Raw genomic sequence first — 23,974 nt, forward strand, 5'->3', positions numbered from 1 at the left:
ATAATATTAAAAGGAATAGTTCACCCAAAAAGATAAATTCTGTCATTTTTTTATTCACCCTCATGTCATTCTAAACCCATGTGGCTTATTTTTTTCTTCTTCTGTGGAATACTGTACATACAGTAAAGTTAGTGGATGACACTGAACTGCATTAGCTTTCACTTCATATAGGTTTGGTTAAAAAAAAAAAAAAAAAAAAGGGGTGAGTAAATTATGACAGAACTTTAAGTCTCGTGTCACAGTCATATGGAAAAGAATACAAGATTATCATTGAAAATGACTTTATTACTGCTTCCAGAATTATTGGAAGAAAACAGCCCTTGCACAAATGCACAATTAGACATCAAAATCTTTTTTTTTTTTTTCTCAAAACAATCAGTTTACATAAATTGGCATGCAGACCAACAAGTAGAATTACAAAATTAAACCATTATTTCATTTTGGTTTAGGAAGAAAAAAAAAAAAAAAAAGTATGTCAAGCCAGAAAAATAAACTTCTCATAAAAAACATCCCATTGATACATAAAAAAGGCAACAATTTCAGAAACATGAAAACCTACAAACGTTTTATTTTATTTTGTATTTTTTTTTTGGGTGTTGGTCACTTCTGTTGTAACGTGTGTAATGTAAAAAGAATACAAAACGGTACAAAGCACTTGAATATTCACATACTGACTTACGTTTGATATTGGCTTGTTATATAAATTGAATTCACATAAATAATGAGGCACAGAATGACCAAGTGAGGCATTGGCCTGTTATTGTCATGGCTGAAGAAGAGCCTCTTCATTTGAAACCCAACACAGGATATCCTGTCCTCATGATAAACTGTGCTCCTCATCAAGTTCACACTTTTTATTATACTGATATCTTGCCGTTTACGCAGCTTGCAGCGGTTTGCTCAGCATTCGATGGTCATCCGCTGGTCAACAATATATTTACAGTCAACTTTGATTTCATCTGGAAAGAATCTCAAAGCAAGGTCACCTATAAGCGGCCTCAGTGTCTCTGCTGAAATCAGTAAACACAGCCGTAGACGCACCAGAGGCTGTTGGCATTGTCAAAAGGCAAAGTTTTTGGGCAAACCTTGAAGCAGAGATGTCCTCGTGTTTCGAATGTCAAGTCAAAACAATCCTTCAAAAGCCGTCCCGTCCGATTTGTCCTCGCTGGTCTTATTTCTTAAGACACTGGTACATGAGTGCTCTGGGATTCAGCATGTAGCGCTCAGAGTTGAAGAACTTGAGGTACTGAGGCATAGAGGACCTGGGGGCCATGTATGACATACCTGGAGCCACGGCCATCGCTTCAGCAAGCTTCTGTTTCATTTCTTTGACCTCGTGGTCTTGTTTCAGAATTTTAACTGTAAAGAAAGACATAAAAAAATCAAAACAGACTCATGAAGATAAGTTTGGGGGGAAAAATTCTAAAACCGGCCTATATGTTACCAATATATTGTGTGTTCCTAGATAAAAAAAATAAAAATTGCCATATAAGTCTTGTATAGTCTTGCATAACTGGCATGATTTGAAATGAGATGAACCTTGCGCTATCTCCAGCTGTCTGCGTGCATCTCCGAGTGCAGAGAAGAGGTCTAGCTTGAGACGGGTTTCTGCACTCAGGTTGTACTCTAGATGCTGAGCCTTGTCCTGCAAGGAGGAGAGAGCTGAGAGCAAAGCGTCCGCTTCCTGCTCCGTGCATCTGTTCCTCTGGAGGGTCTGGGGAGGAGCAAGAGAATATTGCACATATGAGACAGGAACAGAGCAAAACAGTACAAAATAAAGGTGATATGAAAGATTTGGGTGATTATGAATGATTCAGGTGAACATTTGAATCCCATCTGTCTAGTTCCAAATAATTGTGCTTTCAACCCTAAAATGCTTAAAGGGATAGTTCAGCCAAAAATGACAATTTTGTCATCATACTCAGCCTCATGTTGATCCAAACCTGTATGACTTTCTTCTGCTGAATGTTTGTGACCAAACAGTTTCAGTCCCTGTTGACTTCCATTATGGGTATCCAACTCAATTGACACACTACTTTTTACATTCGATAAAGTACCAAGGGATTTATTTATTATTTGTGCTTCTTCTTTAAAGCAACTGTATGTAGTTTTGTGTATTTTTGTGACTTTAGAGCCCCCTACAGTTAAATGAGTGGAATTGACTGTCGTAATTACACTGAATAGCACGTTTATTATTATTTGATGCTGTCGTAAAGCAATCCACCATTTTCGCGGAATTTGGTACCCACTCACCAAACTCCCAGAACATACATTTCAAGGTTAAAAAAAAAAAAAAACCTTACCTACAGTTGTTTTAAATGTTTCTTTCCAGCTATTGGAAAAAGTCTACAATTTTTTTGTCCAGCAAAGTTTAATTCCCTTCATACTTGCGTTACTCTGTCAATTCCAAAACAAAACAAAACAAAAAATTGAAAATGCTTTCCAATAAATAAGAACCCATTGTTCAAAAGCTCGTTAAATTCATCATGATACAAAAATTCTCAGGTTGCACAATGGTTTCTGAAAGATGTGGTTTCTGTTTTGGCATGGTTTACATAGCAGATGGCAATATAACGGCATTTAAACTGGGCGAGGAACAAGAAATAATGACAACAAAAGAAAAAACCTCCGAATCAGCATTTGGCACAGAAACTTTCACCCACACCAACCAAAAAAAAAAAGAAAAGAAAAAAGCCACAGGCTGAACACCACAGACAGCAAGCTACTAGATCCACGTGTCAGAACATGAAGAACATAAAACTATGAATCACAAACATCCAGCACATCACATCTATTCAATGCAGTATGTAACTGAACAGATCTATGAGCCGCGTCCTTTACCTCCACTTCATTCTCTAGAGCTATCATTCGATTTTCTTTCTCCTGATATTCCAGCTGTAGTTGTTTGTACTCTGAGTCTAGATCTTTAGCTTTTTTCCTCAACATTTGAGTTTCACTGTGTTCTTGCCTATAGTGGATGGAAAAAATACAACATTTTACAGGTTTATTTTGTCATTGCTATTTTGCATTAAGAATTCTACTGCCAATTATAACCATAATTAAAAAGCAGGGCATTTTGACCTAGTCTCAAAGACACAGATTAAGCATCATTAGTGACTGAAATCCAAAAATTTACAAGATTAATATATGTATGCCTCTTGCACTATTGCTTTATTAATACAATTACCTGTGTGATGCGCTCCGAAGTAAAATCGTTGCTTCATCAAATTTTTGGGCTCTGACTTCTGCAAGTTGTTTTTCTACTGCAACTCGAGCCTCTGTTTCCATTCTGATTTTCTTTTCCAGCAAGGAACAGTTTTGTTTGTCCTTCTGTCTGGATTTTGTGAGACATTGAATCCTGCACAGCAGAGCACCACAGAATTTAAAGGAACAGCATTAGATTTGTCAAGTTGCACTTACTCTTACGGTAAGAAAAGCATGAGCTTTCAGTCACCTTTAAAGCACATCATTCATTTGTAATATACACAGATTTTTTTAATGATGTTGAAAGAAGTCTCTTATGCTCAGCAAGGCTGCCTTTATATGATCAAAAATCATATACTGTTTTCTATTTTAATATATTTTAAAGTTTATTTCTGTGATGGCAAAGCTGAATCTTCAGCAGCCATCACTCCAGTTTTCAGGGTCACGTGATCCATCAGAAATCATTTTAATAAGTTGATATGCTGCTCAAGAAACATTTCTTATTATCATAAATGTTGAAAACAGTTGTACTGCTTAATATTTTTGTCAAAACTAATAATTTTGTAGGATTCAAAAGAAAAGCATGTATTTGAAATATATGATGGATTTTCATAGTTTAAGTTTAAAAGTCTAAGACAAAAGGTCAAACAATACAGTCTATACATAAAAGGCGGAAAACTATTAAAATGTTAAGTAAGAAACACCCATATGTTTGATTGATATATATATATATATATATATAAACACAAACATCAGTGAACGTCAAGCAGCGTAACCTAACATCAACCCAGATCACTAATGCCAAGACCAACAGGAAGAGATCAGAGGACTCACTTGTTTTGCAGCAGTTCATTTGCATGTCTGAGCAGAGAGACTTCAGGGCGCAGACTGTGTTCACTGTTGGTCAGATTACAAATGTGACTGCGCAGCTCCTGCTCGCTCTGTCTGCTCGCCTGCAGCTCTCCCTTCAGCTTCCTCATTTCTTGTTCCAGCCTGTGGAGCAGATGGAGATCACAGTGTAAATGTACTCGAAATTCATTAACCATCTTCCACAGCCTATTACACTTTTGCAAACATATGAATTTTGAGCTGAATCAGTGTACATAGAAATGAAATAACATAAACATACTTCAGCATCTGCTCGGCATGTGGGTTCGGGGGACTTGGGGAGATGTTTGACGAGCACCTTTCAGCAGAGTCCCCTATTGTGTTGATGGCTTTGGGGGCTTTCTGCCTCTTCTCCCCTTTGCTGTTAGGGATGTTCACTGAACCTCGATGCACTTTAGGCAAGGAGCTCTTGGAGGGTCTTTGAGCTTTACTGCTCTGATCCTCCTGAGGTAGGTTTTCAGTCATTTCTAGCATGGACGTAGAGTCCAAATGAAGTTCACCTCCACGGTGCTTGGGTCCTGGGGTTTGTGGATTTGTGTCTCTTTCGGTTCTCGCAGGAAGTCTGTGGATTTGAAGGCAGTCTTCCATGTTTTGTTTGTCCTCTGAGGTGATGGAATCGGATGGACACTGGTATTGCGCCGGCCTAGATTTGGCCACCTTATATTTGGGATCTGTATAAAGACATTTGACACAATTTTATATTTTCAACTTCATTAACTTCATCGAAGACTGACACGGAAGAGAAGAAATTGTTGAATAAAGTTTTTGGTTTTTTGGTTTTCTTTGCACATAAAAAGTATTCTCGTAGCTTCATAACATTATGGTTGAACCTGATGTCACATGGACTATTTTAACAACGTCCTTACTATGTTCCTGGGCCTTGAAAGTGTCAATTGTTTTGCTGTCTATGGAGGGTCAGAGAGCTCTCGCGTTTCATCACAAATATCTTAATTTGTTTTTCCGAAGATGAAAGAAGATCTTACAGTTTGGAATGACATGAGGGTGAGTAATTCATTTTTGGGTGAACTATCCCTTTAAACTATTGAACGTTTTAGAAAGATAGCTACATATTACATGGTACGTTAAAAGAAATTATACATACCTTCCATCCACAATTTTGGGTACAGGTGCATGTAAGGAGGTAGGGATTGTTGCAGGAGATCCATGTGGAGGTCATTCTCACTCTGAACTGATTTCTGAGTGCGCAGCTTAAACATACTGGAGAAGTAGCATGTTGCATCAAATCCCATATACACTAGTGGATAACCAATGCTGGAAGAAATAATAATAGCTTGTGTTAAATTATAGTACAGCTGGTAAAATTAGTGTTAATTTAAAACCCCATATTACATTCAGCTCTAAAATAAATTGCCAATCAGAACCTACCAGTGTGCAGCAAATAGATGGGACAGATTTGCATGAGGGCTTTTCAGGTCCCGCAACCGTAGAGAAGCCTCCATATACACTAAAAGTATCCATAATGTCACAGTTGACATACAGATTCCCTTTTCTGCAAATAAATAATGCATATATGTAAATGAATGCATATATTGTTTTTATCCATAATACTTCCAAATGCACAGTGACTCTGTAAGTGTTAATTAAATGGCAACCTGATTAAAAGCGTTTAGGGCTCACCTGTATGCCACATATAGTTGAGTAAGACATATGTGCTGGCTGCAAAAAACAGCCAGTGTAAGGGTACAAAAATGAAACAGAATAAGTCCAGGGTAAATGCTGCACACACGAAAACAACACAGATGGCCTGTAATAGAAAAGCAGAGGTTTGTTGGTTTAATATCTATTTTTTCTTTGTAAATATGAAATGGAAAAAAAAAAAAGGAAAAAAAATGCAGGAACACAACATAATGAAAAATGGAGCAAGAAAATTCATTTGTAATGATAGATGGGGTTGTTATTATTTTAAAAGCAAACAATACAGCTGCATGTGCAGAGCAGAAAATTGCCTACCAGTCCGTGACAGTGAAATGTGGTGTAGACGGTCCCTAGAAAGAGCCAGCATGGCCACAGGTATTCCAGTCTGAACTCCAGAACAAAGTCAGCTAATAGCACCAGCATCCAGACGATCATGAACTTCAGAACAGAGTACGCGCTGAAAACAGGACATTTAAAATGACTTACCATTAGACTGTTTTTTTTTTTAAGAAAATGTCATCAATGTTACAGCTGCAATTATGTGAACTATTTTTAATTAAGTATAATATCCAATTATGATAACTATATAAAATAAAAATGCATCTTTCTAAAGTCAAAACAGAAGTCCTTATACAACTACAAAACGCGCGTTCTCTGTGTTTAACGTATACTTTTTTTTTTTAATAACTTCATGCTGACAAGAAGACAAAAAATATTTTCTGTATTTCAAACGAAAAATGAACAAGCATGTACGTGAGATGTAAAGGCGCAGAAAGTAAGTTCTTGAAGACGTTACAATCCATGTTTTGGTCGCACAGTCCATTGTGCTCCATTCCTTTGTTCAGGCTTTCTGCGCTCCACACATCCCTTTGTGTTTGGTAACCATGGCAACATTTCATCTTCTGCATCAGCACCTAAACGTCGAATCTACAGTGTTGCCATGGCTATTTAAAGAACAAGAACCCGTTTCAGGAGAAATCTGCGCACGTTCATTGCACTATGAAGCGTATAAACACAGGAGGCTATTGTCCAGGTCACTACACTATATAAATAAGAGACGGGGTCCGTTCAGACTACACTGTCGTGTGTTTACCTCACTAGAAACAATAGTCTGCAATCAGCGAACCTGATAAAATACAAAATGCACCAACAATTAAATTGATAAATATGTATAATTTAAGGTACAGCAAAATAATCCCTGAGAAAAATGACTTACATAAACGACATTCCTGCGCGCATATTGTCTAGTCAGAGGCCCTTGTCAGTTTGTCTGTGTTTTCAGACAGTCTGTTTTTCAGTCCATCGTATTGTCATGAAGAAATAACATGACTACTTGTTAGCTGACGCTGCATCAAATCACATTAATAATAGCTATAGGTTTACTAATACCAGAAAATGAAATAATAAAATACTGTAGGATTTCTTAATATGCAACGCTAAATTCAATTGGAGGATATTTTTGTTATTCAAATATTTTGTTAGCAACATGACCCGCTGTACTGTTTTAAACGAAATGTTGTAGATTCGGCCTTGTATGCATCCATTAAATCACAGCGAGCATTGGCTCGAAATTAAACCCCGATTTGTTATCACATCGGGAGATGCTGGTTGTTTATTGTTTGCGTCAATCCGTTCAGCGCGCAATGAATAGTCAAGCGCGAGCCATTCAGGTGAAAACGAATAAGAGCAATAACAAAACAACAAAGCAGCGCGCGCGGTGTCATACCTTTCGGAAATCTTCTCTGTGAGTTTAATCTTTTTCATTTTCCGTAGCCTGCCTATATCCATGTAGCGTTTCTTCATATTATGGCTTCTGGTCCTCCTGGCTATTTAGTCCATTAAACAGGTAATTGTAGTAAGACTGGAGGTCTCATTTACAGTAACCTGAGCAGAAGCGCTTTGTGCGTTAGTGGAGGTGGATGTGCGCACGCTCGAGAACTTCACACAGAACCCAGCGCCACGACGAGGTGCGTGGAAGTACATCTGCGCTGTCTGGAGAACAAGAGACTCGGGAAAATGTTGCAAAGACATCGTGGCCAATGATAGATAGATGCGGTTTCAATTTTAATCAAAATCAATGATTCATTGATTTTTTTTTTTTTTCATGAATTTCAAACGGTTGTTATGAGGCTGTCCAAATCATAGTGCACTGACCATTTTAAATAATAAACAGCTGCAGCTCTTCTATTTGTATTACTTTGATTAGGCTCACACGGACAGACAGAGACATATAGATAGATCTATATCATAGCTGTATTGTTGGGTGATAAAATAAACTGGATGTAACACTACAAAGCTATAGATCTGACACAAAATAACACTTCCTCTTACTTCCACATGATGGTCTTCTTAAAAGAGGAAATGGCACCTTATTTTCAGATAGTGGCGTTGTATAGCCAGTCAGTTTTACTAGGTGAACTACTAGGTACTTCCAAGAGTGCATCACACCACTTTCCCTTCCTTAATCAAAACATGCTGGATATTTTGGAAATATAATGCTGTTCACTATTTTGATTTTGCGGTTTCTTCTCCCACACAAGGTAAAGTCTTTCACCAATATCCTGATTACAGACACATCTCAGTTGTCTAAATGCTATCCTATCATACCCTTGTGCAGGTGGCTTGAGCTGGTTTTTCACTAGAAAGAGAATAAACAGAAAAGGGAGCTTGGAATTTTACAAACTGGCACTTATCAATACAGCAGTCTTCTAATTTTTAAGGCTAATTATAATGTATCCAGGAAACAAATTAAGCACATATTGAGAACATTTGTTTTTTAAGTTTTTTTTAATTTGATGCTTGTTATTATGCATGTATATAAATCACACTGTCTTCAACCATCTGCTTTCAATTTGTGTACAATTTTGAAATGCTGAAAAAAAAAAACATTAATTTTTACTTTCTGCAGCTAATGCCATTTTCCATGCAAAACAGAATTCATTGACCATATTGTCAGAACACAGCAAAGATTCAAGAAGCTGTCTTTGAAACATATGCAACATAAAACATATAATTCTGTCAGATGAAAAATGTATGCAACAGTCGAACTAAAACAAGGATAACAGGCATCATCTTGGTAGCCAGTCATCTATATATTTCAGTTAAATCTGTGTTTGTGCAATTGTGCTGAAAGAATCTCCACATCCATCTGCTCCCACAGATTGTAAGGTCTGCTGTCAGATTCAGACATTTATTTCTGGGTGATGGGGAATGAATTCTGGTCCATCAGTTCTCCTACTCGCTCCTGGAGAATCTGCACAACTTCAGCTAGGATGAAAACATGCGTGTCATCCAAATCCTGGATTATAAATTTCTTCCCCAATGCCGACGTCTCATCCAGATATAGAAGAAATTGCTTCATAGCTGGGTCACTGTTTCATATTTTCAAAGAAGAATCATAAATTATTGTGCACTGCTGTGTGATTTTATTTTAAAAGTGCACTCATATATTATTATTATTATTTTTTTTTTTTTACACCTTGTGCCAAAGTTTTCAGTTACAGGTAACATACTCTAGTCAGTCAACCACAAATATTAATAGATTGATTCCGCAAGCAAGTATACAAGCGGTTCCAAGCTCAAGTGAATGGTACCTCTGCTGGTCACCCGATGTTAACTTATGTGGCGACCCGCTCCATGTAAACTAAAACGGACTACTTATCTCTTCATCTACTATAACTTCTATAACTTCACATTGATTTTTTTTTTTTTTTAATTATTGTTTATTTCTAATTTAAAAATTTTAATCAGAGAAAAAAATACTGAATGCACCTTTAAATCGTTATATGTAAAACTTACCATTCAACGAGAACTCCTTTCAAGACATTAACCATTTTGGACGGGATGTGTTAACACTTCTGGTTCTTCAGTTAAAGCCTATGTATCTACAAAAGGCAAAATTGTTCTGAACATTAGAAATAATAACAAAAAGTTAGCAGGTTAACGTTACCGTGAATGTTTGTAATCGTTACAAACATTTCACATACTGTGCGTATCTCCAAACATATATTCGCAAATCACGTATCAAAAATCATTCTTACATGTTTGTTTTTTGTTGTGTTTATCTGTCAGTGGTCAATTTGTTCTAATCCTACAGTGTCCACCGTCTGCTAACAATGGTCTTCCTCTACTAACAGACTATGTTCGATCTGTGAGCTCTACTGCACTCTGCTGGCCTGGAGCATAGTATAGCTATAGTACAAGTACTGTATATGATTTAAGTGGAATATAAAGTTAGAACACAAAACTTTATTCAGTGTGATAAAGATTTGGCAGTAATTGTGTCTTGTACATACTCAACATCAAAATAAATGTAGTGTGGTCCAATGCAAGTACTACAATTAATCCATTAGTACAAAAAGAGTGGCAAATTACAGCCAGGATCAGTACCAACCTGTGAGTCTGAGGTAGGGATACAAAGAAGGCTGGTGAGTTAAGACAAGGCTAGTTTTCAGCTTCTTCCAAGAAAAATAAATACTATAAATAAAATGGACTTTCTATGATTTTTAAAATATGCATTGATATTTTAAACATAATATACTTGATACTCGTTTCAATTTGTTATAGCTTTCAGTTAAAATAAATGCCAAAAATTGCTCATTCCAAATTACTGAAATGAAATACAGTACAAGGCGACGGTGAAGTGGGCGAAACACATTAAAAGTTAAACCCAGAGGTTTTAACAAAAAGCATATTCATATTGGCTTGACTGAAAAACAAACAAAAAATCCAGTTGCAATTTTAGAACTTCCTTCTAACACTATTAACACATAACACTATCTTTTAAAATGTAATTGTTGAACCCTCAAGAGGCAATGAAATGGCAAGAGACTGGTTTTGGATTGTGGACTTAGAGTTCACTTAATTCTCTGTCCTCCAAGAGCATCCCGAATAAACTGTAAAGTATGTTTATAGAGAAATGAGTTCTTTTTTTCTGGCTTGCAGATGTTGAGGTGATCAACGTCCACCTGGATGAGGTTCCCAATACCCAGATCTGAAAGAGAAACAGGAGAATTTTAGCTTTCTGATAGCAGGTACCTAAAACCGTCAATTGTTATGTAAAAATGATACATGACGATGCTGCTTGTTCAATTATTCTGACCTACCTGCTGACTGCGATGGAACTACCGATATTTTGAGCATCGGCCCAATGTAGGTTGGCAGAGATTCTGCAAAGCTAAGGACCTTGAACTCTTGTTCCTTTGCAATGTTCAGGAAATTTTCATTCAAGTCCCGTAACGCTGGAGAGTCTGAGGCGAAACAGGTGAACAGAAAAATTATGTGCAAATTAGATTTAAAATCTTAATCTTAACAGGAGGAATTAATATTGTATTAATATTTAGGGAACAAAAATAAATCACATTATACCTCTACATAGTTCTTTTACTTCAATGGAGGGAAAAAGGAGGTATCGGGCATTTACAGAATACTCTGCCATGAATGTGCCGTGATGAGGAACGCTGTAGAATAGAATTCCCTTTGTGTTCTTGATCAGTGGACTAAGATCAGGATCTTTAGAGGCATCTAAGAGCATCTTTTTCACAAGTAAACCTGTGACACAAGTTTTGATTTAGAGTTACAAATGGATTTTTTAGCTACAGTACAAACAGGGCTGCACAATTAATTAAAATACTGAAATCACAATATGGCCTTGTGAGATTATTAAACCTCTAAAATGAATATTAAACTTCCTGTTGAAACTAAAATTACATTTTTGTAGTCTTAAGTAGCACGGGTATATTTGTAGCAATAACTAAAAGAATTATTGATTTTTCTTTTATTCCAAAAATCATTAGGATATTAAGTAAAGATCATGTTCCATGAAGATATTTTGTTAATTTCCTACCATAAATATCAAAACTTCTTAAATAGTAATATACATAGCTAAGAACTTAATTTTTGTACAGCTTTAAAAGGCAATTTTCTCAGTATTTAGATTTTTTTTGCACCCTCAGATTCCAGATTTTCAAATAGTTGTATCTCGGTCAAATATTGTCCTATCCTATAAATCTCAATTTCGAAAAATTGACCCTTATGACTGGTTTTGTGGACCAGACTACAAAAATATGATGTAGGAAGATTAAAAAATTCCTCTTATAGACCCTTTTTGCGCCGACGTCACGATTAAGTCGCAGCGCTAGCTGGAGGCAAAACAAAAGGAAAACTGGAGGCGGCCCATTCAAACCAGCGCAGATTTGGCTACATAAGGAGCTTAAAATATCATCTTCTTGTGATGTTGGACGCAAGAATCGACATAGTACAGGCTCCAATTTGAAATTTTAACACATAGCCTACCTGCTGCCACTCCCAGACAAAAAACCGACGACAGCTGTGTTTAAATGAGATAAAACGAGCGGACTGGACAGAAACTATCATCAAAAATGCTCACGTTTGCAGCGCACACTTCTTATCAGAAAAGGTTAAATAAAGTATTATAAAGTATTGTCTTTTGTTGTTATGGATTATGGTTTGTGTTACGTGTCTAAAGATTTCTTATGCATCTCACAACTATGAAATAATGTCTGTGTGCATGTGTGTAAAACAACAAACTGATGATGTATATGCTTAATCATCTGTAATATATATTGTTGTGATAGTGGCTGGACTTTCTAAGAACTTAGTAAGAAAGAATAATCAAATACAGAAAGTTCAAAATTAATTTCTGGAATTTTTATTTCTAGAAACTATTCTTCCTCACATCTTCCATCACATGTACTGTATGTAAAGTATTGTAAACTTAACTTAAATAATTTACAGGATGTATATACTTTAAAATAACTATTTGGCCATGATACATACATCTTCAAATAATATAGGCCTATCCATCACATTGAATGTTTAACTTACTTTTTGTATTTTGGCCCAGTTCATTCTCACGTATCAACATTAGCTGTAAAAATAGTTGAAATATATGTACATCTTCATGACTAGATAGACACAGGTGAGTTTCTCTTTACTACTCGTTAGGTTTCTCTAACGAGTCACTCAATCGGAGGTAATGTTAATCCTGTCAGATCGTCCATCAATGAGCAGAGGGTCAGCCAATCTGATTTTGTCCGTTAAAGTTAACTTATTAAAATAACAATCATGGTCCTGCACAGTGAGTGACCTTACATATGCAGGTAAAATCGGATTTTCTCCAGCCATTGTTAAAAAAACAAGGTAAACAAACTTCATAGCTAGCGTTATTGAAGCGGCCAGTGGAATCTTTCTGCCTCCAGCTAAGCCCCGCCCACAGAAAAACGTCACAATGTTTACTAACAGAAAAAGGGTCTATAGTTGGGTGCTGGTTATTCTAAGACCCACTATGGACTAACCTCCCATACTGTGGGCTACCCAGACCACAGGCCTGTCCCCTACACCTGCATCCTTCAATTTCCTCAGCAGTTCCTGACTTCTGTAGGCCAAGGACTTCCTGTTTAACACAAAAATCAGGGACAAACATGGATATTTGGTATGCTATGTTGAGTTAAGATAATTTAGTAATGCACAGCACACATCAAAAATTTACTGTTTACCTTTGGTTTTCAGCAGGACACTTAGCCTTCCAGTCACTTAAATGGGTGTCATACTCAACAGACAGGATTCTGAGGTTTGGACAGTCTGCAGCCAACCACGACTGTGGAAAATGCAAAAACATTTGCTGACTTTAGACTTCAGCCAAACTTTCAAAATACCTCTGAGGCCCTGTAATGCCATTACACTGCAAGTAATATTTGGGTACTCATAAGGTTCTTTTAAAAACAAAATGATGACCTTGGGCCAGCATTCAGTGTAGTCATCTCGAACCCCTTCCACCTTGTCATCATCCGTCACATCAAGGTCTTTTTGACGCCAAGTTTTAAAAGCTGCTCCCAAGAGGCCGTGCACAAAGAGAACATCGGCTTTGATTGGCTGACTGAATATAAAGGATGGAAAACATAATTAATCCTCACTAAACAAAAGGCATTTTCAGACATATTCGGCAAAGATGCATTAAACTGATCAAAAGTTACAGCAAAGACTTTTATAATGTTACAACAGATTTCCCACAAATATTCAGCAGCACAATACTTTTGAACATTGATAATAAGATGTTTCTTGAGCAGCAAATCAGCATATCAGAATGATTTCTTAAGGATCATGTGACACTGAAGACTGCTGAAAATTCAGCTTTTATTCACACGAATAAATTACATTTTAACATATATTACAATAAAAACAGTTATTTAAATATTTCACAATATTACTATTTTACTGTATTTTGATCAAATAAATGCAGATTTGGTGAGCATAAGAGGAAGTTCATATAAGCATGCATACTTAGTGCGGCATTGTGGGTGCAATATGTAAACACCATCCTGGTACTTTTGCCTTACTGCATCTCTGTCCAAATTGGCTAAAGCACGGGCAGCATGAGATGCCTGCATGATGTGTGGTGACTGGATCATCTCAGCCAGGACAGTCACCCAACCTAAAGGTCAACCACAACAGAGAATAAAGAACTAATCTTTTTCAACATAAAATCAGTTATTCAAAAATATAAAGCTAACCTGACTGTACTATGGCAGTGTGCAAGCTCTCATTCAGGGCGAGATTTCCAATAATTCGCACAATGTTGCGCTGAATTTTCGGAGAGTCTCTGCGAAGCTGGTAAACTCTTTGCAAGAGCTGCAGTCCTCCATTAGCAACAATGTGGTCACAATGACTTTGGACCTGTGAACAAAGAACAATTAAATGCTTTGAATAGATTCGTTTATTATCAACAATTTGCTGAAGTCAAGATTTTGATTAAAACTGATCAACTGAAGGTACACATAAAGAATATCTACAAAACATCACTCAACACACACAAGCATCCTGTTTTCTTTGATCATTGCTTACTTCCTTGCTACACAAATACATGTTCCTGTGCAGAATTTGTAAATCTTCACCTTTGAGTGCTGCACCAGGGCCTGCAGGCAGAACGTCTCCACCTTCTCAGAGGGGGTGGAAGTCAGGCTTTGAGCATAGGGCAACCCATTTCCTCCGAAACACCATAGCCCTCCCTATAATCACAAAATGCACAGCTAACAGAGTGGCACAATCAAATATAAATTTGATTAAATGAAGTACAATGGTGCTTAAACACTTTTTCAGGGTCCATGATTCCAGAAGTGTTTTTTCCATTCATTTTCCCATAGGGATTTTAAAAATTACTTGGTACATGGTGAATCACAATATTACAAAGCCAAAAAGTATTCGAAAGAATACTTTCTGAGGGATAAATAAATATACACAAATATTTAGGCAGTTTGAGAGCGAAGGTTATTGTTAAACAAACTGTGGAGAAAAAGAATAGATTCTTATTTGGAACCATTAGGAACTGTTGCACTCTATAGTTTATGTATGTCTCACCCGTTGAGAGGCTAGTGATTGGCTGCTCTCTCTTAATGCCAGAGAGGTGAAGTACTGCACACACTGATCCACCTCCGACTGGGGCAGAGATGCCAGTAACTGCCTAAGCCCATCCTCTATCGATATATCCTATAAATGCACATAACATTAGCACAGATATCTGACATTGCACAGCAGTTCAATTTGGCTTTTGTCTGAACGATAGCTACCCACATCGTCAGTGTGCGGCAGTGGAGGTGGAGGGAGAAAGAAGCGCTGGTCCACATTAGATATGCGGGCGAGAGCCACAGCTGTGCGCTGATCTACTGCCTGTGCTGCAGTCTGGTACTGATAATCTGACAAAAGACCATTCAGAGTTACATTGAAGTGTTTTTCTTTGGTAGGCAAAAGAGTCTGCGCAATACAAATAGGTTTTGTTGAGCAAGAAAAAGAGCAAGTTTTCAGTAAAGTCAGCAGAACTTGACATTTTATATTAATGACAAAAGTCTGAATAAGATTGAAGACTGAATAAGTGTGCTGTCATCTCTTACCCTGCCAGTGGTGATTCTGGGCCAGTTCCTGTACCGCCTGCTGTCTAACGGCCCGGTCGGCAGAGCGGGTTTTCTTCAGCAGCACCCATAGCGCACATTCATGAGGGTCTGCGTCTAGATGACTGAGATGCTCTGATATAAACAAACATCAACATATGCTTATTTCACATAATTGCAAACACAGAGACGTACTAGAAATGACTAATCAATGTTTATTTATAGAGAACATTTAAACTCGACCGAGGTTTACCAAAGTGCTGTACAATGAATAAAAGAATACCAATGAATTAAAAGGGAACAAGATAGAGAAATTAAAACAAAATAAACAAGCAATAGAAAATCAGCTTAATACAAGAGAGACCCAAAATAACATACTTAATTAATGGTAAAAGCCGGAGGAACAGACATGTCTTAAGATAGGATTTAAATGCAGTGATAGATGGGGCCGGTCTAATGTAAATTATGTAAAAATCACGATTTAATATGAAGTCTATGATATGAAAAGTTGATATGAAGAGGGTTTTTTTTTGGGGGGGCAAAAGTCAAATGGAAACAGATGCCTTCAGTTAAACATAGGGGGAGTACAGGACTTCTGATCATCTCTCTACACATTTTTCTATAGTATATCAGTCTACTGCGATTGCTCACTCTGCTAAACTTTTTATTCTAAATGTGCACTACCATTAACGTTTAGAGTCAATAAGATTTTCAATGTTTTTTTGTTTGTTTATTTTTCTAAAAAATAATCTTACTGACCCCAAACTTTTCACAAGTAGTATATATTATAAACTACTATTCAGCCTCAAACCTGGTGCCATGTATGCTGCAATTAACAAAAATCAGAGTGTATTAGATTCCATATTTAGAAGAACAGAACAGACAGTAAGATACCTGGCATATTTAAACCAGAACAACATTCCATGTCAGTTCCTCTTTGTGCAGATACAGGTGACATCTAGGTCAAAAATACTGTCAAGTTAACAGAAAGCAGATGTTTCCTGAGATGCAATAACCATACTGTCCCCAAGTGGTTTTTCTAAGCATGTCCTTGAATATAACCATGCTGTTTGACACAGCGCCTACTGTCAGCAAATATTTACTTTCAATATTTTAAAACAGGCACCAAGACTTGTCAATGCCATCAAATAGAGATGAAATTACTCACCATCCAATGGGCGAAGAAGAACTCTTGATGAAATTTCAAGAAACTTTCTAGCTGCTTTATGAAGTTCCTTCCTGGTCTTGATAGTGAAGCCTAGAAAAGAAATAATGTCTGTTGTGGGCAATCAATAAGTTTGTATACATTAACTGTAAAACAGAATACATGAATGGGCTGTTTTAATGTCTAATTGTGCAAAATCTCAAACAATACATCTACAATATACTAGCAAAAATCGAATCTAATCTAAACTAAGGCATAAATATAAAGGTCCAGCAAAAAAAAAAGGTTGAATCGTTTATGGTGTAGTATTCCTCAGTTGCAAGTTGCTTTCGAGGAATAAATGTAAATGCAAATGAATCTTTTGGCTCACTGATGTTTACACACTCTCTCAAGCACAAACACACACAAGTGGTAAAGATTCCAGAATGTACCAGAAGCAAGGCTCTCCTGTTCCCTATTAGTGGTGTGAGTCAGGTAGATGTAGGACTTGTGCTTCTCCTGTAGTATGGCACTGGTGTCGATAGTGACGGCCTGGTTCAGAGTAACCGCCTCGTATGTGATGAAAACACAGCCTCTGTGTAAGCAAACTTGATAGAGTCAGAATGTGTTTCTGGAAAGGGTAACAAACCTGGTTTATATCATTTTTAACAGCTGCTTCCACTGACATTCTCTGTGTATGTGCTGCATGATACTGTATAATATAATTTGGCTTGTTAAATAAATGTAAAAAATAAAAAATAAAATAATAATAAAAAATAATAATAAACCCACCCCAATACTATTGCTCCGGTCACTTTTGCTATTTTTCCTGAAGACAAAAAAAAGAGATGAAGACCAGCATTCAGAATTATTCAGTCAACCATTCAGAATAAATCTGTCAATTTATGAACTATATGAGGTAATTAATAGGACAAAAAATACATATATTTTTAATTTATGGTATATATATGCTACCGTTCAAGAGTTTGGGGGTAAATTTTTTTTGCTGCACAATGCTGCATTTATTTGATCAAATGATCATACAGTTATGTAAAATAACTGTTTTCTATTAGAATATAGTTTAAATGTAATTTATTCCTGTGATGGCAAAGCTGAATTTTCAGCAGTAAACACTCCAGTTTTCAGTGTCACATGATCCTTCAGAAATCATTCTAATATGCTGATTTGGGGCTCAATTTTTTTTAATTTTTTTATTATTATTATTATTATCAATATTGAAAACAGTTGTGCTGCTTAATATTTTTTCAGGATACTCTGATGAATAGAAATAACAAATTTATTTGAAACAGGAATCTTTTGAAAACATTATCGATTATTTTTGTAACATTACCATATTTTTACTGTCACTTCAACGCATCCTTGCTAAATAAAAGTATAATTTTCTTTTTAAAAAATCTCATAGACCCCTTTTGAACGGTAAGTTTTTCAATAACTACAAATTTTATTTTATATATTCTATATGGCAAGTATTCGTGGCCAAAACCACATTAAAGCGGTTTCAAAAAGTGAACTGCCTTCCAAGACCATAAATGCAGCATAAAGTAGGTTCAGAGTCTTACTAAGGTCTCTCCATGGCAGTGCTCTCTTCACAGCAGGTCCGGTGGTGCTCAGCCTCCGGACGCGGATCATTCGCAGGGCGGACGCAGACATTGACGGCTTCACGAGCAGAAATCCGACGATGCACACGTTAATGTTGGCCAGAGGGCCGGTGAGACATGTATGCCCACTGTTTATGACTGCTGGCAATTAAAGTAATCTTCTCACGTCGATTATAATAACCTAAATACTACAAAATTAAGAAAAGAGGTGGTGAAATCATGACATGCCAGCAGAGTCACTGTCAGCTGTTTTTAAAACAGTCAACATAAGTTACATCTTTACATAAAGAGACTGCAGATATTGATACTGCTCTAAAATATCTTAATTTTATGTTAATTCCTCATTTGATATGGTATAATAAACAGTCGGCTTGTATCTAAAATGCCGAGTTAACGTTAGTTGGGTAACGTTAGTAACTTATTCTAGCGAAATGCATTCTCTGCGCCCAAGATTGACATTTAACGACTGAAACTGTACGTTAAATGTGCATTTTACCTATAAAATCAGAAGTTCCTTCCAATGAACGCGGTATGAAAATCCACTTTTGACAGCAAATATAAACAGGAACTGTTTTCAGATTGAACGTACATCAACGTAGAGCGTCATTGCCGTAAGTAACGCAAATATCAGTGTGTCACGTGTACCGTAATACTCTAATGCGCACACACATTGTTTAGTGTAATTACCCCTACCTTGTTTAGCAGGAAAATAAATCATTCTATCTTCACCAAACCTCTATATAAATTTAACTGTAATATTGCAGAACACTAGAAGGACGTAAACACATTTGTATAATTTTTAATGATATATTTTTACACTTGTGCAAACCTAGAGGAAACCTATCTGTCACTGTCAAAGTGCAGATGGCACAGTTAGCATACATTTTAACCTGCTGAGGCAATTCCTTCCTCTTGTCAGGGAAATTCACCACTTACCGGTGGGTGTGAAGGATGCCAGGTCACTTCCAGGATGTGTGTGCTCTAAATCTTCTGTAACACCTTTGTCCTTGGTCTGTTCATTCCTCAACCGTTTTCAACTAGTACCCCTGTCTCGTTTTCAGTATTTGATCATGGACACGTGTAGCTCTCTAAAATGGACAAATTAAAAGAATTGTTCACCCAAAAATGAAAATACTGTCATTATTTATGTTTCAAACCAGTGACTGACTTTCTTCTGTGGCGAATAAAGTGATGGCAACATAAAGATGGTTAAATAAAGACATAATTTAAATTATGAGTGAACTATATTCATTTTATGGTAAGTGTATAACACTTTCTATGAAGAATTAAAACATGCAGATGCAAAAAGCTATTGCAAAATGTATTGTGTCAGTTTATTTTTCTGAGTACAATTGCATTGAGAAATACAATGATTCCAAAAGACTAGAGTTCACAGAAAACAAATCAATAAATACACAACTATTGAGTTTGGTGCTAAATGATTTTAAATTAGTGTTTGCAATCGAGATCGGTAATGCTCTCAGATTTGTCCCCATGCTTATTACGACCTTCAATATCTTACTTTCTCTCTCTCTCTCTGTTTATCACGTTTTCTTCTCTCTCACTCTTTACAAACATATTCTCTCCCTGTAAAAATATAGGTCTTTTGTCTTTACAAATCAATAAAGCAGACCTGTAGAAACCAAAAAGTCATCTCACTCTCTCTTTCAAACATTCTCTTTAAGTATTTCTTATTGACCTCGCACAAAATAAAGATTCCAAAAAGAGGTTTTCACAATAATGCCATAAAAGAACTATCTTTTGGTTCCCCAAAGAACCTTTCATGGAACAGTTCTTAGAAGAACATTTTCTTTTCTTAGTGAGAAGAACATAACTTTTCGTTCAATGGAAGGTTCCCTGGATGGTTCCTCATGGAACCATAGATGCCAATAAAGAACCTTTATTTTTTAACAGAATACAAACAAACAGAAATATGCAAATATACACACATTGAAAACTGGCCATGTTTTAAGATGCCGGACATCCATATTGCTTTTAGCTGTCCAATTTTCTAGTCCAAGTCTATTAATAGATTTATCTTCCTCCATCACTGTAGCTTTTCCTCTTCCTTCACGTGGTTGTCTCCTGATAGGCTCGTATGATGCTCTCATAGGCAGGTGGTGGAGTCTGGCCTGCATGAAAGCCCCTTAGATTGCTGTTGCCCCAGAAGGAATCCGGCCTGTTTCTGGCCCGGGGTGGAGTGACCATGGAACTGACAGTGCTGGTGGAGCCAGCCGCCCCAGGGTTGGTAGTGAGAGTGGGGGTCCGTGGCAGGCTGCCCTGGGCACCCTCTTCTGCCTCACGAGCTATCTGGCTACACTGGAGAAGAGGATGAAAAGTAGAGGCCCGGAAGCTCGACTTGCGGCCCGGTGAGTCACCATAGTCTATCGGTGAGGATGAGGTTTGCCGATGAAAGGAGAAGGCAGCGCTAGCCAGACTGTTGTTGCTGCGTCGGTCGTAGCCGCTGCTGTGTCGACTGTAGCCTGGCCGAGAGCGTGGCGAGGATGAACGGGTGGTGGAGCGGGACTGGTGGATGGGTACACGAGTGATGGTGGCTGAAGCTCGTCGACGAGACATCCAGGTCAAGATCATATAGACCAGAGCTCCCAGCAGAAGACCAACAACCATAGAAAGACAGAAGGCCAGAATCACATCCCCTGGAAGAAGAAAAGAAATAAGTGGTTAAAACATATTTTTAAGCAAACACTCTGTGGCTACAGAGTTACTTATAATAAGTGGACTTGGCAACATTTTAAGAGCAAGCTCTGAAACCTTTGTAACATAAACAAAACACAAGGACAAAACATGTCGATGGTGGTTTTATTAAAATTGCCGAACATAAGTCTTGTAATCGTCGCTGCTGTAATATCACTTTGGTCAAAAATAGTGGATACCAAAGCAAAATTTTGCTTATGTTACCAGGGAAACTGATCTTGATGAAGCTCCTGCTGCTATGTTTACCTCCTAAAATTCGTCAAAGCACATTAAAAATGCAAAACACAGGGCAGTGAAATTACTAAAAATGTCAGTGTTTTTTTTTTTTTTTTAAACTTAAAAAACAACAACTTTTAAGTCACTTTGATCGCTACATTTTTAGAACGCCGTGTCGCTTCAAACATGGGAGACATTGCAACGGTCGAACACCGTCTAACGTAGCGGTAATGTTTACCGATGTTTACATAGAAAAACAATGGAAAAAGCAACTAAGAAAAATGCAAAAACGTGTTCTCTGCATTGTTATTGTAGGCTGCTATAAATAATTATAAAATAATTTAATGTTCCCTTAAACCCCATTACAGGCTAACACTGTACATTTTTAGGAATGACAACCGCATTTAAATACTTGAGTGAATCCCCTAAATTACAGTTTTGGACGGTATCATGTAAACATTTAATTTTTAAGATGCTTGACGCAGTTTGGCAAACTGCGCTAGGGGCGCCAAAATACAGTTTGCATAGCGGGAGACGAACATAAATGACTTTAACATGTCGACCAGTCTTGTATAATTCGCTTCTGTTTTATTTTTTATGGAACGTGCTGTTAAACGTTTGGTTCCATGTAATCCTTGAACAAGGTTTTTATATATTTCAAATAGCTAATGAAGTGTTGACGGCGTTCTACTCCAATGACAGAAATGCTTAACTCTGTAGGATCATTAAGGAGTAGGCTAACTATCAGGAGATCGAAGGTCAGTCAGGAGCGCCTATCCTGACAACTCAAGGTGGGCGGGGACAAATTCCACAATAGAAGGCGCACCCAATGTTTTCTTATCTTTTACAGTTAAATGAATTAAATAGTTTGCATTTTAGGAAGCTTCCTGTTATGGCATTCCATTGTCTACAGAAATGCCAGCTTCATTAGCACACAGGACTTCTATCTGGCACAGGCCATTTAAGGTCCTTTGAAACTGACAGTCCTTTGAGTGAGAATTTTGGCTTTAGATTTTAAGTTTTAAGTTTTAAAAAGAGTATAATTATTCATAGATAGGAGCCAGTGTTGTTTTTGTAATGTATTTGATTGAAGCAGGCAAGTTTTGATTTGAAACAGCCATTTTTAACCGCAGCACTTAACTATTCTACAGATTATTATTAGTATTATGAGAATATGACATCAAAAACTCTTTAGAGACTTGTGCGTAAAATAATGTGGATGTTTATATGCAATTTTCTCCCTAGGTGAAAGGAATCACAGTCCAGAGTGAAGGATCATCTGGAAATGACATTTGGAAAGACCGAATGGAAAAAGCTGCACACTGGCGGTGTTGTTTTTTTTTTATGGACCACTTTTGCCAATATCTTTTGCCACTAGTTACTACAGTCTGCATTTCTGTTTCTTAAAAGACTCGACACAGCATTTTCTACACTCTCCAGATTTGTTTAGAAGTACAAAGTTGACTTTGTTACACTGCGAGTTAATTTGTGTGTATGTGAGAGAGAACTCTTTAGAAAGTGTGTAAAGATTTTAAAATATCTTACTCAATCCGAAGGACTCCAGTATCTCCACAAAAGGATGAGTGCTGTTATCTGCCATAGCTCCCTCCAGAGATACAGGGGAGATGAGAGAGGACACAGTCTCTCCCCTCCAAATCTTTCGTTCTTTCACTCTTCCTTTTAACTTTTTCTTGTGTCTCTCTCTGTGTCTATCCAACTCCTCAATTCCAGGGACCCTCCTCTCTCACTTTCTCTCTGTTTGTGTCTCTTTTTCAGTCCCAGACTGCTCAGCACTGCGGCACACAGGATCCTCTCCAAGGCCGAGGTTGCTACTCTGTTGTTTGTGGAAAAGCAAAGTCTTCACTTCACATTTCCTGCCTTTCCTGCTTAAAATTAGCAGCAGGCTGTTCTTATCTACGCAGACCAGAGTTCCTGTGGGATGGAGAGGAAAGGGAGGAGGGTACAAAGAGGAGGAGAGTCAAGGTGTATGTGAAATCATTTGCTCCTATCATTTGTCCCCTTTCCCCTGGCCAAAATTCATCATATTTTACTTCTCCTTATTTCCTTTTCACTTGCAGACACTTGGCATGAACAATGTAGGCTATACCGTTCCGTATCACGACTGATGGCATTTTGCCAGTTTGCAGTGGCAAAGAGCTACACAATTCATTTCATCCTCTGTTCAAGAATACAGTAAAAACAGTAATATTGTGGAACATAATTACTTTAAATGATTATTATTATACTTTATTAATAAAAATAGTATTATTTAAAAATATATAAAAATATTTGAACATTTTATTAATTTTAATGATAGCAAAGCTGAATTTTTATCACTCAGTTATGCATTTGTTCAGCATTCATTGCAAAAGAACAGCATTTATACATCTTTTGTAACATTATAAATATCGTTACTGTCACTTTGATCAATTTAATGTGTTCTTGCTAAATAGAAGTGTTAATTTCTTAGAAAAAAATACTGACCCCAAACTTTGAACTGTAGTGTGTTGTATAATAACATAATATACAATACAATATAAAAATATCATGAAAAAAATAATATTTAATTATTCTCATGTGTTCATTTTTTGTGATATCTTTTCCACACATAACCACTGTCAACATAGCCA

The 23,974-nt window shown here is 37.0% G+C and overlaps 4 protein-coding genes across 7 annotated transcripts; all 4 read right to left on the bottom strand.

The window, feature by feature from the left end:
• Positions 1-180: 180 nt before the first annotated feature.
• si:dkey-12h9.6 (macoilin) lies at positions 181-7,926 on the bottom strand. Its single transcript, XM_058755288.1, has 11 exons — positions 7,475-7,926; positions 6,064-6,205; positions 5,731-5,857; positions 5,479-5,602; positions 5,195-5,364; positions 4,334-4,763; positions 4,039-4,197; positions 3,188-3,358; positions 2,842-2,968; positions 1,540-1,714; positions 181-1,359 (listed from the first exon to the last, which is right to left on the bottom strand). The coding sequence occupies exons 1-11, from the start codon at positions 7,549-7,551 to the stop codon at positions 1,172-1,174; spliced, it is 1,890 nt and encodes a 629-aa protein (XP_058611271.1). The 5' UTR covers positions 7,552-7,926; the 3' UTR covers positions 181-1,171.
• Positions 7,927-8,516: 590 nt separating this feature from the next.
• Positions 8,517-9,937, bottom strand: gtf2h5 (general transcription factor IIH, polypeptide 5). Of its 2 annotated transcripts, none has more exons than XM_058755291.1 (3): positions 9,789-9,937; positions 9,547-9,632; positions 8,517-9,119 (listed from the first exon to the last, which is right to left on the bottom strand). In XM_058755291.1, exons 2-3 carry the CDS (start codon positions 9,579-9,581, stop codon positions 8,939-8,941), a joined length of 216 nt encoding a protein of 71 aa, XP_058611274.1. In that variant the 5' UTR covers positions 9,582-9,632; positions 9,789-9,937; the 3' UTR covers positions 8,517-8,938. The 2 variants fall into 2 exon arrangements, with proteins under 2 accessions (XP_058611274.1, XP_058611276.1); XM_058755293.1 differs by having other exon boundaries at positions 9,547-9,652; positions 9,789-9,869.
• A 39-nt stretch (positions 9,938-9,976) lies between these two features.
• On the bottom strand, positions 9,977-19,025 carry serac1 (serine active site containing 1). Of its 2 annotated transcripts, XM_058755287.1 has the most exons (17): positions 18,910-19,025; positions 18,375-18,601; positions 17,587-17,623; positions 17,247-17,389; positions 16,819-16,908; positions 15,654-15,785; positions 15,337-15,458; positions 15,124-15,252; positions 14,661-14,774; positions 14,280-14,442; positions 14,050-14,200; positions 13,504-13,645; positions 13,266-13,366; positions 13,065-13,162; positions 11,116-11,298; positions 10,854-10,997; positions 9,977-10,741 (listed from the first exon to the last, which is right to left on the bottom strand). In XM_058755287.1, exons 2-17 carry the CDS (start codon positions 18,463-18,465, stop codon positions 10,605-10,607), a joined length of 1,977 nt encoding a protein of 658 aa, XP_058611270.1. In that variant the 5' UTR covers positions 18,466-18,601; positions 18,910-19,025; the 3' UTR covers positions 9,977-10,604. The 2 variants fall into 2 exon arrangements, with proteins under 2 accessions (XP_058611270.1, XP_058611269.1); XM_058755286.1 differs by having other exon boundaries at positions 18,375-19,010.
• A 708-nt stretch (positions 19,026-19,733) lies between these two features.
• myct1a (myc target 1a) lies at positions 19,734-23,238 on the bottom strand. Of its 2 annotated transcripts, none has more exons than XM_058756147.1 (2): positions 22,890-23,238; positions 19,734-21,070 (listed from the first exon to the last, which is right to left on the bottom strand). In XM_058756147.1, exons 1-2 carry the CDS (start codon positions 22,942-22,944, stop codon positions 20,484-20,486), a joined length of 642 nt encoding a protein of 213 aa, XP_058612130.1. In that variant the 5' UTR covers positions 22,945-23,238; the 3' UTR covers positions 19,734-20,483. The 2 variants fall into 2 exon arrangements, with proteins under 2 accessions (XP_058612130.1, XP_058612131.1); XM_058756148.1 differs by lacking the exon at positions 22,890-23,238 and adding an exon at positions 21,375-21,572.
• Between the last annotated feature and the right edge of the window lie 736 nt (positions 23,239-23,974).

The sequence above is a fragment of the Onychostoma macrolepis genome, chromosome 20 (assembly GCF_012432095.1).
Source record: "Onychostoma macrolepis isolate SWU-2019 chromosome 20, ASM1243209v1, whole genome shotgun sequence".
In the NCBI taxonomy this organism is placed as follows: domain Eukaryota; kingdom Metazoa; phylum Chordata; class Actinopteri; order Cypriniformes; family Cyprinidae; genus Onychostoma; species Onychostoma macrolepis.